Raw genomic sequence first — 15,827 nt, forward strand, 5'->3', positions numbered from 1 at the left:
CTACTCTGCTTCTAAGAAGTGTTGCCAATAAAGCACTTAAATTGTCCTGAATAGAAGGCAGTTTTAAATCTTGCAAGTTAATTCCCAACACTTGTTCATGTTTGACTGTTTAATATGAGAATGGCCTGAAAAATCTGTACATTCACTCAGACCTACTTAGGGAAGTAAACTACTTTGGAAAATTGTTTTAACAGGGCTGAGGGAAATGTTTGAACAATAAGTTACTTATTTCCACCATCCATGTCCTGTCAACTGGTTTAGTTGAATAATTAAAGATTAAACAGAGTGAACTATCACAAATATTCACAGCCATTAGTTACCACTACATTTTGGTCTTCTGTTCACAGCTAAAATTAGACCAAATAACAAAACTGAAATGAATAGACAGACCAATGCCAAACGACAAAGAGCTTTTTGATGTGGGGAAGTCAGTAGCTGTTACCAGAGGGAAACTGGGAAACTTATTTTAGCAGAAGAGTTTCCTGATGGGAAGTTCCATCAGGTCAGAACCCAGTGGGATCTCGCTATCTGAAAGCTCATTTTTGTCTAATAAAATTTTGGATGAATCTTCAAACAAATCTTTGTTAATGTCACCTCACTATGCAATGAAACAGGTCTGAAAGACTTTTTGGAGCTTGCATGTTACGTTGAACCTCTTCGGCAAATGTATCACCAGCAGATATTTAATAGTTTAGTTTATCGGTGCATCCAAAACACATTAGCAGAGCTGTTATCATCCAACTGTGATCTCATGGCTCTGTCTATCGTTCTGTCCAGATGTAAAAGTGCCATGTCATCATAATCATCCTTATCACTGTTACCAGTTTCTCAATGATGTAGTTAATCCAGTGCAAGAAGGAACTGCCAGATGTTCAGCCCCACAAGCAAATCCATCTAAAACGAATCGGTCACCTCGTCTTAGGCCTTTCATAAACACTGTCTGAACAAAATTTGGTGATCTGTCCAGGAAAAAAAAAAAGATTTTCCCCTTATGGAAATTTATGGCCATTAATGTCTTTCAGTGCAGAAGTTAAAACTCCTGAGAAACAATATGCTGGTTTCATATGACCACATGACATTTTCTTTGTTCCACATTCTTGTGTGCAAGCGAAATGTGTCCGTGCATGATTTTAATTTTGCCAAAACAATCATAAGAGTTGCCAAACGTTCTCACCTCTATAGTCACCGCTTGTCGCAGTTCTGACACAACTTGTCGACACCACAAATTAGTAAATCAACAGTTCACAACCATTAAAGAATCATTAGCTGAAAGCACAGTCAAACCACAACCAACGCAGCAAAAGCAAAAAGATTTTTCGGTCTTGTTTCATTTCCAGTAGAGTTTAAATATGGAATCACATTTGCTGTGGTTATGAAAACAATCTCCCACAAAAAAGTTCTCATTCCTTCTCAAAATCTTCTGCTGCAAATAACAGTCTGCAACTTCATAATAACTGCAGTAATCAGAGTTGCAGCTAACAACTATTTTGATAATCAATGGATCAGCAATTAATCTACAGTCTCTACTGTATATATATTGTAAATGCAAAATAAAATATGTAAATGTTATACAGTACACTGGGTGCAAAAACATTTTCTCCATCAATTAATCAATATAATTGATGGGAAAAACTTTTGAGCACCCAATGTATACATATATATGCATTTATGTATATGCATTTACATGTTTTATTTGATAACTGATTATATTGACAAAAAAAAAAGTTGTTTTCAAAATGAAAAATCAACAAACAAAAAAAAGCTGTTCTTACCAGCTATCTATGAAAATCAGAAAATGCTAAACTTTGAACTTTGAGAATGTTGTGGCCTGGATCTTATCAGAGCTGGGATGTGGACATGTTTGCACTCCTGTAATGTCAAGGGTCGAGAGCCAGGCAAGGAGCCGCCTTTGTTATTAATATATGCCACTCACAAGGCGAGTAGAAGGGAAAATACACGGCCATGATCTGAATCAGCTGCCTTTCACAGACAGCCTTGAGTCCATGAAGAGAGAAGCCAAAGTATCATCTACCCACACAGCGCACCACTATGTCTGGAAAGTGATAACACTGCATGTCCTCTCTTCAATTATACTGCAGTCGGACTGCATTTCTTTCAGTATGCATCACAACTGAACTGTTACAGAGTACCGCCACAGTTTTAGTTGGAAATACCAATTGGAAATTGTTATCACATTAATGTGCCCACAGCTTTAGACTTAATAGATGCTTAATGTAATGCTTTATTGGCTGGTTGTCCTGCATCCTTAATAAACAAGCTACAGTTAGTCCAAAATGCCGCCGCTAGAGTTCTAACTAGATCAAGAAAATATGATCATATAACACCAATTTTATCATCACTACATTGGCTACCTATAAAGTTCCGTATTAATTACAAGGTATTGCTACTGACTTATAAAGCCCTAAACGGCTTAGCTCCAGTCTATTTAACCGATCTTCTATCGCCCTATAATCCATTGCGCTCTTTAAGGTCAGTAAATTCGAGGCTTTTGGTCATACCTAGGATATCCAGATCCACCAAAGGAGGGAGAGCATTTTCACATTTAGCTCCAAAACTCTGGAATAGCCTTCCTGATACTGTTCGTTGCTCAGACTCGCTCTCCCAGTTTAAAGCTAGATTAAAGACGCATCTCTTCAGCCAGGCATTCATATAATACTTTTAATCTTACAGTTAAATCCGACCTCTAGTTCATAAACGCCAGAGGAGAACTGGCCCCCGACTGAGCCCGGGTTCTCCCAAGGTTTTTTTTTTCTCCATTAGGTCACCTGATGGAGTTTTTCGGTTCCTTGCCACTGTTGCCTTTGGCTTGCTCAGTTGGGGATATTTGGGAATATTTAATTTAATTAATCAATCAACGATACTATTGATCAGCATTACCAAACGTGGACGTTCCACTAGAAACAAACATTGATGTATTGTTTTATTACTGTGAAGCTGCTTTGATACAACCTATGTTGTGAAAAGCGCTATATAAATAAACTTGACTTGACTTGACTTGACTTAATAGACGCAAAAACCTGATAACAGATGCTTTGAAATATGCAAACTCATTTTATGCATCGTTGCATTCCAAACTTTGTCAGACTGCAATGCATAATGCAAAAATATACTGCATATTCAGCATTGCCACAAGGGGCGCTGTAGTGGTTATTAGCATAAATGTCTTATTTTGCATTTAAACTTCTGTTATGACAGAAGTTCAATTCGTTTAAGTTAATTGAGTCAAAAATTTACTTAAATAAAGATGTTTGTCACTAATGTTTCGACATTTCCAGAAATCAGTTTTTCCTAGTTTTATTGTAAAATTAAGTTCAATTTAATGTTGTCAGCCTAATTTACACGCTTTTATGCAAAACAATATAAATTTAACATTGAGATAAATGTTCTGATTTTGGAATTAAATAATAGCATCTTCACTGTTCATCTTTAATTCAACAGTGTAGTCATAAGCCGGGTGCACACTGTGCGATTTATTATCGTCCTTTACGATTGTTCTTTGTCAGACTGTACGAACATGATCATCGCTGTAAGCCATGTCACACTGTAAGATCTCAGTTGTCACTGATGTCAGACTGTACGAGAGTCAAGACGCGTTAAAAATGGACGCACGCAAGAAAACTTGTCCGGAGTTTTACACCATCAATCAATGACACGTTCGTTAACAGTGAGCTGCATTATACGCGGGATTGAAATGGTGGCTACAAAGAAATCTCTAACGTAAATTTTGGTCATTGCTTGTCTTGAAAAACGAAGACAATTTGACGGCCGTCGTAGGAGAAGTCACACTGCAGGACTGTTAGTCAAACCTTCTGACACTGCTAGAATTTCGTCGGAGGTAAAATTTGATCGCAATGGTCATTAATTGGCTGTCGGTGAACATGTCAAACTAACGATCAAGACTTCAGATTTTAGCCTAGGATCAGAGGAATCTTTTAGGATTTGCAAAATTTGTCTCGAACAGCCAAATCGTGGCCAAAATTTTGACTAGTTGAACTACCATATTTTTAGTCAAGTTTTACCAAGTTTTTTTATCATCTAAAATGTGTAGTGAATTCAAGTATTTTAGCATACCTTTTAGTTATACTTTATTTGGATGGTCCACTTTAGATATTCTACTAACTACTTTGCAACTACATGTCAACTAACTCTCATTACAGTATTAGTAGGATGTAAGGTTAGGGTTAGGAACCTTTTCATAGTTCCGATGTCGGCCCAGATTCGGGCCACATCGGGTACACATTGAATTCACTGTACATTGTACCAGATGTGGCCCGGATCTGGGCGACACTATGTTGCTATTTGGGAGAACTAATGGCAGAAGTACTTGTTTCTTGGAGTGTTCGCACCACAGGAACTAGGAACAATTTTAGTTCAAGGAACTCCTTTTGGGGGAACTAAATTAGCTCCTACTTCAGAGTAAGGTCTAAACCAGCACAATAAGTACTATATAAAGCGTACGCTGATTGGCCGAACGCACGCGAAACACCAGCACAAAAACCAGCACAAACACACAAATTATAGCCTATATATTTATGCCACAAAACTAACTCTACGAACATGGAAAACAGTGATAGACGGACCTCTCAACCTTTACGCTAAGGAGAAAATCCAACGCAACTTTGAAGGGACCAAGTGAAGCATGATTATGTATTTCTGCTCAGCTAGCAACACTGGGCATCAACCACGAGGCAAATGCTAATACCTTTGCATACTGTTTACTTTCTTTGAACAAACGTTCTATCTAATAACATATTAGACAGGACTGTTAAACAGATCGTAAACTAATAAAGACGGAGAATGGGAGCGCTGTGTGCTCAGGCTCTGGCGTTCTAAAATATATTTCCACCGTGCCGTCCAAATAAAGGTCACAACAACAAGCGCGGCTTGCATCACTTCAGAGTTCCTACAGGCGGTGTGAATGCAACCAGGAAAATGACCCTAGGGGAACATTTAGTTCAACTTATAATCATGTGCAACTTTTTTTCTGGAAAATGCAGTACTTTAAATGTTGAGTAGCTTGTAGCTTGGCAAGCTACAGTTGTAATGTAGCTTCCCCAGCACTGGTTCAGCATGATAGATGACTTGATGACTATGATAGTGACCTGATGCAGAAGGAATGCAGGCATCAGACTGTGGGAATGTGGGAGATAAACTCCCTGCAGGTGAAGTTGAGATCTGGACTTCACACCACACTTTTAGGGAAATGGTAACATTTTACAGAGTCTGGTAGACCATGCGAAATATGAATCTCCAGTCCTCTGTGTGGTTTCCCCGACATTTCTTGGCAGCCGAATGCAAACAGAAGAGTTGTCTCTGGGGCTCTCACGTGCTTTCTTTGTGCTCAGAAGGCCTAAACAAAAACCAAAAAGGCTTGAGCTTAGCTGAAAGAGCAGACTTCTTCTGGCTGAAGAGGCAGTGGTTGTGGCAAATGTTGCTGTTTGTTACATTTGAGAAGATGTACAAGTTGCAGTGCACCAGTTTGACAAAAATAAAGGTTCCAAAATAAAGGTTTTCTCAACAGTGCCATAGAAGAACCATTTTTGGTTCGCCAAAAAAAACCTTTCAATGAACAGTTCTTAAAATAACAATTTGATCTCAGTGTGAAGAACATTTTAAAAATCTAAAAGAACCACTTTTCCACTTTCAGCCGCTGGAAAGGTTCCATGGATGTTAAAGGTTCTTCGTGAAACCATTGATCCCAATAAAGAACTTTTATTTTTTAGAGTGTAGCACTTGAGTAGCTTTAACAACAATTGTAGATGCTAATAGTGTATTTCTTTGAGTCATTAATCTAGATCTGTTATGATCATAATATGTATCATGATGTATGATTATGTTTCCCACCAATTTCAAGTTGGGAATCTTTTCTTTTACATGCTCCAGTTATATTACTGGAATTATATAAGCTACTGTATAATGGATGTTTGTGAAATTTAAACTGGAGTAACTTGCTTAAAAAGCCGTTGGTGAAATCTGTAAGAACTGTGTTCTTCCTGCATTTTCCTACTGCAGTGTTACACAAGACATCCTGTGCCATGATGCCCCGCAGTGCGATTGGGTCCCCACAAATCTCCAACAGCTCTGAGGTTAAAGGAAACTGTGTATGCAGGTCCACTTCTGCTGCAATGGTTCACATGAAATATTGATTGAAACAAACTATTTATCATTTACAAAAGGTTTTCTCAAACAGGGGTTTGTGAGGGAAATGCAGGAGGTTAGTGAGTTAATGAAAAGCTATATATGAAATATCAAAACACGATGAACAAAACAAAGGCTGTGATTTAATTGATGTATACAGTCTGTTGTGCTGCGTTTTTCAGAGTGAAGAGTGGCACTGCGTTCATTTATGTGTGCAGCTTATAATGCAGTGTTTTCAAAGTGACTGAAGTTTGGGAACCCCTGATTTACAAAATCATGGACATATGAAAACTGCAATGACCCAACAGGAGCTAAAGAATGGGATGGGGGATCAACCAAGACCAAAATTGGAAAATTCCTTCCAGAAGCCTAAGAAGCACTATAGACAGCTAATATAATGTGACTGGTGACCAGAAGATACTCCACTAGCTTCCCTACCCTTGTCTTGATCCTTCATAATCAGGTCTGAGGATCACATATCCATATGCTTTCTTCAGATCAGCAGCCCGAACATTCTTTGCAACAATTCTTTGATATTCGAGAGTACTCTGATATCCAACTCTCTACCCCAAATGGCTTGGCGTCACCTATCCTTGACAAACTTCAAAAGCTTTCTTTTCTAAACCCTACGGCACCCAACACATCAAAATCCTTTTAAAATAATTACGAAAGCCCTTAGCCTATGAAAAACATCCTGGAACTCGCCCTCCAACATTACACATGCACTCAGGACAATTTGATTTCCATGTCCGATGCGCCTCAATATGTTTAGAAGCTTTATCTACTCAGTTTTGAAGCCTACCCTGAGGTTCCTTTGGCAATGAATGGTGGTTAGTAAAATGCTGCTGACCCTCTGGGCTTGATCTCATCTTTTAAACACAGAGTTCACTTTGTGTTTAAGGTTTTCCAGACACAAAGGCTCCATAACGTGGTGTTGGTTGTATTGTAATGACACATGGACGAATACCAGGAAGAGGAATGTGAGTTAGCTCAATGATAATGTCAACTATGTGGGTACAGGAAAGAGGAGAGTAGTGTTTGCGTCTGGTATTGTCATGTGGTTTTACGCACGTAGAACAGGAGCATTGTTTGGACCAAGGTTTAAGGGTGAATATAGAGGAAGGCGGCTGTTTACAGAGGCTGAAAGTCTTTGTTCCCCTCAAGTCAATGTCACATAAAGTGGCAACTGTGGGACATCAGTTTATTCATATATAATCATATAATCAAGCAAATTACAGAGTGCCGATGCAGAAAACAAACATCTCAATGAAAATGAGAGAATATGAATCCTTCAGGGAAAAAGTGATTGATTTTATGTCCAATTTCTTTTGTGTGTGCGTGTGTGTGTACTGCATAGCCAATAAAAAAAAAAAATTACATAAAAATCCTACACTATATTTACATATATATATATATGAAGAGTTCAGATGCAAAAGCCTCTAAGTGCCATCTGAAATTTTCTTCTAGAATGATCATTTTTATCATATTTGTATATTTAAGTTAAGTAATTTCACTTAAATGTCAATTAATAGGTCATCTTCATTGCTAAAATACTTAAATACACAAGCTTGATAAAAATGATCATTCTAGAAAAAAATTTCAGATGGCACTTAGAGGCTTTTGCATCTGAAATCTTCATATATATATACTGTAATAGCCAGGCTGTGGGTAGATTTTTATACTAACACTGTTAATTGGCCAAGCAGAGACTCAACTGGCCAATGCTGACTAGCCTATCTCAAAAAGCTCAAATATCAGCCAAATCAATGGGCCTGACCAATATATTGGTTTATCCCTCCCTACTCATAACACGTCATTCAGTCAGGGTCCAAATTATGCTCTGTACAACGAAAAACATTTTCTCAAAATAATCCAAACCAAACTTTTGGCTGGGGTGCTAAACCAACAACGCATTAGGCTACTCATGATTCAGAACTAACAGTTTCGTTTCAACACAAAGAGATCAGATACACTGTCCTGTACAGGGTCCACAAACACAAGGGCCATACAAAAAAAACATATACGCAGTCCAAAAAGCTGAAATAGGCGAAAGTAATTAATATAACAGAGGTAACGTTTCCGTCTGGTACAAAAGATAGAGATGAGAGCACAATAAGCGGCTGACAGGTTGACAGACAAGCCGTCGCCTCGCCCATCCCTGTCCTGCCATGCAAATGGAAAGGAGCTCCATTATTTCCACTGATATACTTCACTCAGTAGATAAATAATTAGGAAGGCTGCAAATGTTGGGGTTTTGGCATGATTATCTGGTCATGCTTTCTAACTGGCAAATCACAAACGCTGTAGTGAAGACTCCCTTGAACTGAGCAAACAGTACAAAATCCCTTGCACAACTCTCTGGAGGTCAAAGCATGAACTGCAACCTAGTGTAAAATCCGAGTACAAGCTAAAGATGCCAAAAAATTTAAAATGTGTCATTTACACTAAAATGTATCAAAGTATGCACTATTAAAATGCAACTACCCGCCCAAAAAAACACCAAAAAAATTAATTAAGGGGTTTAAAATCGATTTATCAAACAAAAGCCCTCAGATATTGGAAACAAGAGATCCAGGATCCATCCCAGACGCATTAATCCACGCACCCCATTCTGTGCGACCCATCCGCATAGAGTTAGAATGCCAGCTTAATTGTTTTAATTGCAATGCAGTAACAGCGTACTAAAAGAAAGGAGTCTTTTTAAGTCAGGTTTGATTTATCTTACCAGTCGGTTGCCGACGTCTCGTTGATAACGTCCTGGTAGGCTGTTAAGAGGGCCAGTCTGTTCTTGCTGAGATTCACAGCCATGTTTCTGCCACTGCAATCATCCAGCCCAGTGTAGCAGTGATGATGAGGAGCGCGAGAGTCACTGCGGACGGAGCGCGAGAGGAGAGGAGAGGAGGAGGAGGAGGAGGAGGAGGAGGAGAGATGTTGCACGCTGAACAAAGAGACGCTGCTGCCGCTCTGCTCCGACGCGCTGCGCGGTCCTAGTGCGTTCTTGTGTTCATAACAGCAACAATGGAACGCAACGTAGTAAAATAAGCCAAACTGTTTAACTGGTCATTTCGATGCTCATGGAAGAGACGCAGAACAAAGAGCAAGACGTCATCTCTTGCATGTGTGCATAGGCCATTGAAAACAGTGAATATATCATGGAATGTAATCATTCTCATCCTACAGGCTTCATACTGTTTAGTGTTCTTATATGGGGCGCTGAAAATAAACTGCACAAAAATGCTTTATTTTGTTAGATTTAATCATATATGCTGCAAGTTGTGATTTTTATAGGCTATAAGAGTGTAAAAAATGTTCTAAAGTGTTCTTCTAAATATAGCCTAATAATTAATAGGGATAGGCTACAATTTCAATATATATTTACTACCATTCAAAAGTATGAGGTTGGTAAGATAAAAACAATAATAATAATAATACTTTTATTCAGCAAGGACACAGTAAATTGATCAAAAGTGACAGTAAAACATTATACAAAAGAAAAGTAAAATATTTCTATTTCAATTTATGCTGAATCATGAATCCTGAAAAAATAAAGGCCATCACAGTTTCCACAATGATATAATAATGATGAGCTGATAATAGTAATAATAATAATAAATGTTTCTTGAGCACCCAATCATCATATCTGAATGATTTCTGAAGGATCGACACTGAAGACTGGAGTAATGATGCTGAAAATTCACAGGAATAAATTACATTTTAATATATATATATATATATATATATATATATATATATATATATATATATATATATATATATATATGATAGATGTGTGTGTGTGTGTGTTTCACAATAATACAGTTTTCACTGTATTTTTAATCAAATCAATTCAACCTTGGTGATCATAAGATACTGTCAAAAACATTTCAAACTGCAAAAAATCAAACATCAAAAAGGATTTGAACGATAGTGTTAATATAATATTAAGCAATATTAAGCATTTTTATTTATATAACGCCTTTCCATTGCTCAAGGATGCTTAATATAACTTAATATGATGCATATGCAATTAAATCAGACAAGCTGTAAAATCTTTATCAAAATAATTTAAAATATTAAAAAATTAGTGACAAACAGCATCAGAGCAAAGCACATATCATAAAGCTGTACAGTCAGTGTCCTTCTTATTTCTGAGGTCTCTGAGATAAGTCTCTTATAGGATTTTAGTATTAATATTTCGTTTATGATATGTGGCATTAGATGGGATGGAAGGAGCTTTCAATTTGTCTATGTGCTGGATGTGTAGACTACGGCTGTATCTCAAAACATGCTGTGCCGCCTACCTAGACAGCATTTTTCTGGGCTTTTGATCCCAAAATGTTTCCAGATGCTCAAAAACATAGTTTATTTATTTAGTTAGTTGTGATTGAATGTGTTCAACTAGACCAAGTGGACCACACACTTTCAAATGTCAGCTACATTGTAAGGGCATTTGGCATTGTCCTGTTCTTCTGTGAAGCAACAAAGTCAAACAGGAAAGATAATCTTGTGCATGGTGGGAAAATCTCCATCCCCAAAGAGTAAACAAATGCGCACCTTATCCCATAGTATCCTGTACTTAACAACCTCTTAGAGCTCCAAGGATTCTGTCCAATCCCATATAATGGCACAAGGCCAGGATCTGTCAGTCACACTGGGTCAGTGTGTGTAATGTATTCAACTACGGCACAGATTTCATCCAAGATACACACACTTCCAGTAGGGTACTGCTTTCCTGCTGAAAACAATTGCAGCACATCTAATCCCACGACCCAAAAACACACATTTGCTGTGTCGCACATTGGAAGATGGGCGCACGCACACACACACACACACACACACACACACACACACACACACACACACACACACACACACACGCATACAGAAATAAGCTATAGTGCTTAGCCCTTCACCCTCCTCACAGCCCAGCCTCCACATTAATGGCCCTCACACACACACACACACACCCACACACACACATTCACCTTCCACCGCAGTCTCATCCAATCAGGATCTGTGTTTGCCTCAGAGCTTCCCCTCCCCTTGGCTGCCCACTAAATGGGTTACCATTAATTAATTCTTCTCACTCATCTGGTCCTTGGCGTCTCCGACTGCCTACAAAGGTAGCAATTATATTCCGCGGTGATGAGGATTGTTCTTAGGGAAGACATCTGTCCGGCAGAGCCTCGGCAGGCATCCACAAGGAGGCATTCAGGAATACAACTTTGTGGGCACAATACAAGTCTCTGATTGAACTGCTATTGTGTGTTTAACAGCTCCTGTGATGTTTGCACCAGAGGTGATTTTTCACCCAAACACATTCTCTTCAACTTGCTATTAATTATCAGTTCCAAATATACCGCAAAGTAGCAATGCTGAAAATTGGTGTTAAAGGTGCCAAGCAACTTTTACATTTTTGGCACTAAAAGAAATCAATGACACTTTTGTATTTCTAAATCCTGTTAGATGTACTGTAAAAAATGCCAATTCACTATAAAATATGTAAAAAAAAAACCTACTAAAATCTACTTTAAAGTCAGCATGAAACAAGCTGCGATAGTCTTTTCTTATTGTGATGCATATCCAAGTGAAACTAATTCTCGAACAAGAAGAGAGGTAGGGCAGGGCTTCATTTTGGGAATCATCGGGAATTGATTGGATGGTTGTGGTCTGCTATTGGTCAATCTCATGTGAGTGACAGGATGTCCCGCCCTCGTGCCAGTAAACACATCATCAGAGAAAAGAAGCGATGTCGTTGCAAGAGGGAGAGGAAGTCTTTGATTAATCTAGGAAGTCTTCATGCACTCTCTTGACAATGGACCTACTTTGCACAAAAAATGTCACCGAAGTTCTGCCAATGTGAACTCTTTGCTAGCAATATATTTACCTGTTAAGCCCAAAGACAACCATAATTGGCATCTGTTTCCTGGCACTTAGAATCTCTCGGCTCCCTCCAACGATGAAAAGTCCTCTGCTTTCTTATTAGTTTTAGCCTAGGATGTTTGTCTGTGCAAGCTGTTGGTGATAGATTAGAAATAGTAAACATTTTGCACCCTCCAAATACATGAAAGTTCGTCTATCGCACTCTCAGCTGCTGGCTTCCTATTAATGAACCGTCCAGACTGAGAACGCACCTCAAAAACCTTCTGATCGGCCCAACAAAGAATCTGACTGCGACCACTTCATACTTACTTCAGGGATATATCTTTTCGATATAGTTTCATTTAAAACTATAAAATATTAATTTGTGAAAACATTTTTATAATAAAATTGTTCCATTAAATATATTATATTATATATTAATGGATTTCAATAATGTATAACATTTGTGTTTTGCTCACCAATAGGCGCAAGTACAAAGTCCACGGTAAAACACGGTCCATGCAATTGTGTGAATATGTTTGAGATGGTGTTACAAAAACTTCATTTTTTCTTTCCATTCATATGTCAAATGATCCAGTGTCACAAGATGAGTGATGAGTGATCAAATGACAGTATGTGAACAGTATGAGAACATGGTTTTAGGAAATTTGATTATACTGACAGTGGACTCCGGTCACCACCACAACACTTTACTCATTCATGCTCTACACAGGCACACACACACACACACACACACGCACACGTTAGGTTTTGGGATCTTTGTGGGGACACTCCAAAACAGTTTATTCAAGTGTGCAATTAGTATACTTCTTTTAAACTAAAAAAAGGATACTTTCAGTCTACTTTTTACATATTCTATTCTGTGGGGCCGTTGGCAGTGTGTGTACACAACCAACTTATCATGGTGAAAATCCACCCACTCCTTTTTTAAATCCCCATTAATCATAAGCAGTGTCTCAAAACAAGCCATTTGCAGTTTCTATGCAATGTGTCATCACAATACACAGGCCCCGCCCACGACTGCTAACGACTCTGCCCTATTAGCATAGACTCCGCCCTCAGTGAACTGTACACAGTCTGCCATGTTTATCTCCTAGCCAGACCATTTAAAGCAGCATTCGAGTAAGAAATGTAAAGCTATAGTTATTCAATCAAGAGCAGTGAGTTATTTTCTGTTTTTCTTTTGTTGTTTGATTCATATAAACAGCATATATAGCAGTAGATACTGTATATTACATCACTTTAATTCACAAATCTAATATACACAAACGATTTATTTGCATGCTGTTTATGTTACAGACATAACCAACTGTTTATGTGAACTGTGTGTATTTAACAGTTTAAGCGCAATAAGACGTGAAAGAGAACTTAGTTTAATTCTCACGGGATGCGTCGTCTGACATCCAGCTGTCTGTGCGCGAGTTTCGGATGTGTGCGCTCAGAAAACCATATATCAGAAGTTTAGACTGATATGGCTTTAAAACACATGCAGATAATAAACTTACATGATGATGAAGAACTGCAATGTCACGTCAGCGTGACCGCGATACAGATGATAATCAAAACCAAACAGATGTTTTAGTTTTTGACAGAGTATCTGATGGACCCGCTGTACAGGCTCCGCCCTCTTCTGGAAAGCGGGGTGGGAAGCAGCAGCTCATTTGCATTTATAGATACATGCACGAAAACTGCATCTGTGCGTCGAATTCGCATACCATCTGTCCTAAATAGTATTCGAAAATATAATTAGTTAGTCCCAAATTGTAGTGTGTTGAAATGAGTATTTCAAAGATACCCGGATGGTCTACTATTTCCGGTCAGAATCCGAAGTGCAGATCGATGCGGCTAATATTACCCACAACCAAAAGTGAAAAGTGTTAAAAAACTACAGACATGGAGTATGTGTGAGTCCGGCGGTTATGTAGAGAGGTTTAGATAAAGGGGTTTGACTGAGTGATTAATTATCAGTACCTGAAGAAAAAAAAAAATTATTCAATGTTTACCACATTATATTTCATCTGCAGCAGCATTGTGAACTTTTGTAATGATACGTTTGGCCATTAACTTTTAAATGCATCATTATATTCAAATTGCAAGCACATGAGCAGAGTCTCTGCATGAAAGACCCACGACTGGCAGATCAACGTGCATTACTCTCCGAAATGGTAGGAAATTAAATTAAATTGAATGTGGAGGATTTTGACTTAGACAAGATGATTGACAGGGTTTAAACTGTGACAGGATGCATGTAACTAAGCGACAGAGCTGTCCGGTAAAGATGACGAAGTAGTATGTCCCTTTGCTACACACTCAAAAGTATGTACTTTTTCTTTCCAAAAAGAGTATAGTAACTTGGTAACTTTGTATGGTAACTTTGTCCTCTGCATTTTAATCCATCCAAGTTAGTGCACTCACATTAGGAGCAGTGAGTAGTGAACACACACATGCAAACCGTGGACACACATCCGGAGCAGTGGGCAGCAATTTTGCTGTGGCGCCTGGGGAGCGATTGGGGGTTAGGTGTCTTGCTCAAGGGCATCTCAGTGGTTTCCTGCCGGTGTTGAGAATCTAACCCACGACCTTCGGGTTATCAGTCTGGACTCTTTAACCATTAAGCATAGTATACTTAAAATGCAAATCAAGTCCCACCCTACATCTTTCCTTGTTCGAGAAGCCGCTTACTCTTGATATACGGCACAATAAGGAAGAAAAGACTACCCTCACGTCTTTGTGCATGCAAATACTTTCATGTTTGCAGTTTAGTTTGGATTTCAAATATTTGAAAGTAAGAGTTAGTAATATGTTAGATGGTTGTAAAGGGTTAAACCAGCACAGCAGCTCTGTGAAAATACAATCCACATACCAGACATATGAAAGCGAGACCCATGGAGAGCCTTTTAAGTTAAAACAAAGAGCCTGACCAGCGGAAAGACCCGTGGGTTATGTCCAAAAAATTAAAGGAGAGGGGAGGGGAACCATGCAATTTATTCAGTCCTACAACAAAAATCCTCTCATGAAAGACTGCGTCTAGTATTTCATCTTATCTTAAGTACTTTCTAGATTGAGTCAAATTTGACTAGTTTGCATCTACAGGACTGGTCTAGGAATCTATATCAAATCCCAGAAAGACAAATCAGCTTTGTAGCAAATGTTGATTAAGCCTGAAAATGTGTTAATCTTTATGTTTGGAAGTTCAATATTGGTAAGAGGTTGTTGGATAGCCTTTAAACACGACATGATGTCGCACCCTGGTGGCCACAGGCTGCTGCAACAGAAAGTTGAGAGTGCCCTCCCCTTTCAAAAATTACCATACACTGTGTGGTTAATGCAGTTTGTTACTACCATAAATCCCGCAGTAGACCTTAAATGGGCAAGAAGCCATATTGAATCTTACGCAAATGAAAGCAAAGCTGTGAGGGAGAGATTTACCGTTTTCATGCGCTGTATAAAAGGTACTAGATCACATCCAATTTTCAAAGCTCACACCTCTATTTGAAGTTTTTTGGAAAGGCGTTTTGTCAGTTGAACAAATCGAAAATGTTTTTAACCAAAGTAGGCTACAATCCACTGAACACATTAGCCCTCACTAAATTATTTTTTACATGAATGACCATCTATTTAGCCCCCACTGTCAAATAAATAAAATGAAATGACAAAGCTTCTGCCACTTTAAAGATCACAATCATTTATTTTACAATAGCTATAGTTTCTACAGTAAAATAATAAATTATGTGATCTCTTTAAAGTGTAAGAATCTTTCAGCAATTAAAATAACAGCATGCAAG

The 15,827-nt window shown here is 38.4% G+C and overlaps 1 protein-coding gene across 11 annotated transcripts in view; it reads right to left on the bottom strand.

Annotated features, from left to right (window-relative positions):
* The window catches only part of dbn1 (drebrin 1), an 87,054-nt gene extending 77,920 nt beyond the window's left edge, over positions 1-9,134 (bottom strand). For 3 of the 11 annotated variants that reach the window (XM_079898321.1, XM_079898320.1, XM_079898318.1), the window contains exon 1: positions 8,885-9,109. In XM_079898321.1, coding sequence (XP_079754447.1) covers positions 8,885-8,967 — 83 coding nt within the window. In that variant the 5' untranslated portion in view covers positions 8,968-9,109. Of the gene's footprint in view, positions 1-8,884 lie in introns of all 11 variants that reach the window. The other 8 variants (XM_079898324.1, XM_079898315.1, XM_079898322.1 and 5 more) reach the window with 5 other exon arrangements.
* Between the last annotated feature and the right edge of the window lie 6,693 nt (positions 9,135-15,827).

This window comes from Squalius cephalus, assembly GCF_949319135.1.
Source record: "Squalius cephalus genome assembly, chromosome: 17".
Lineage (NCBI taxonomy): Eukaryota > Metazoa > Chordata > Actinopteri > Cypriniformes > Leuciscidae > Squalius > Squalius cephalus.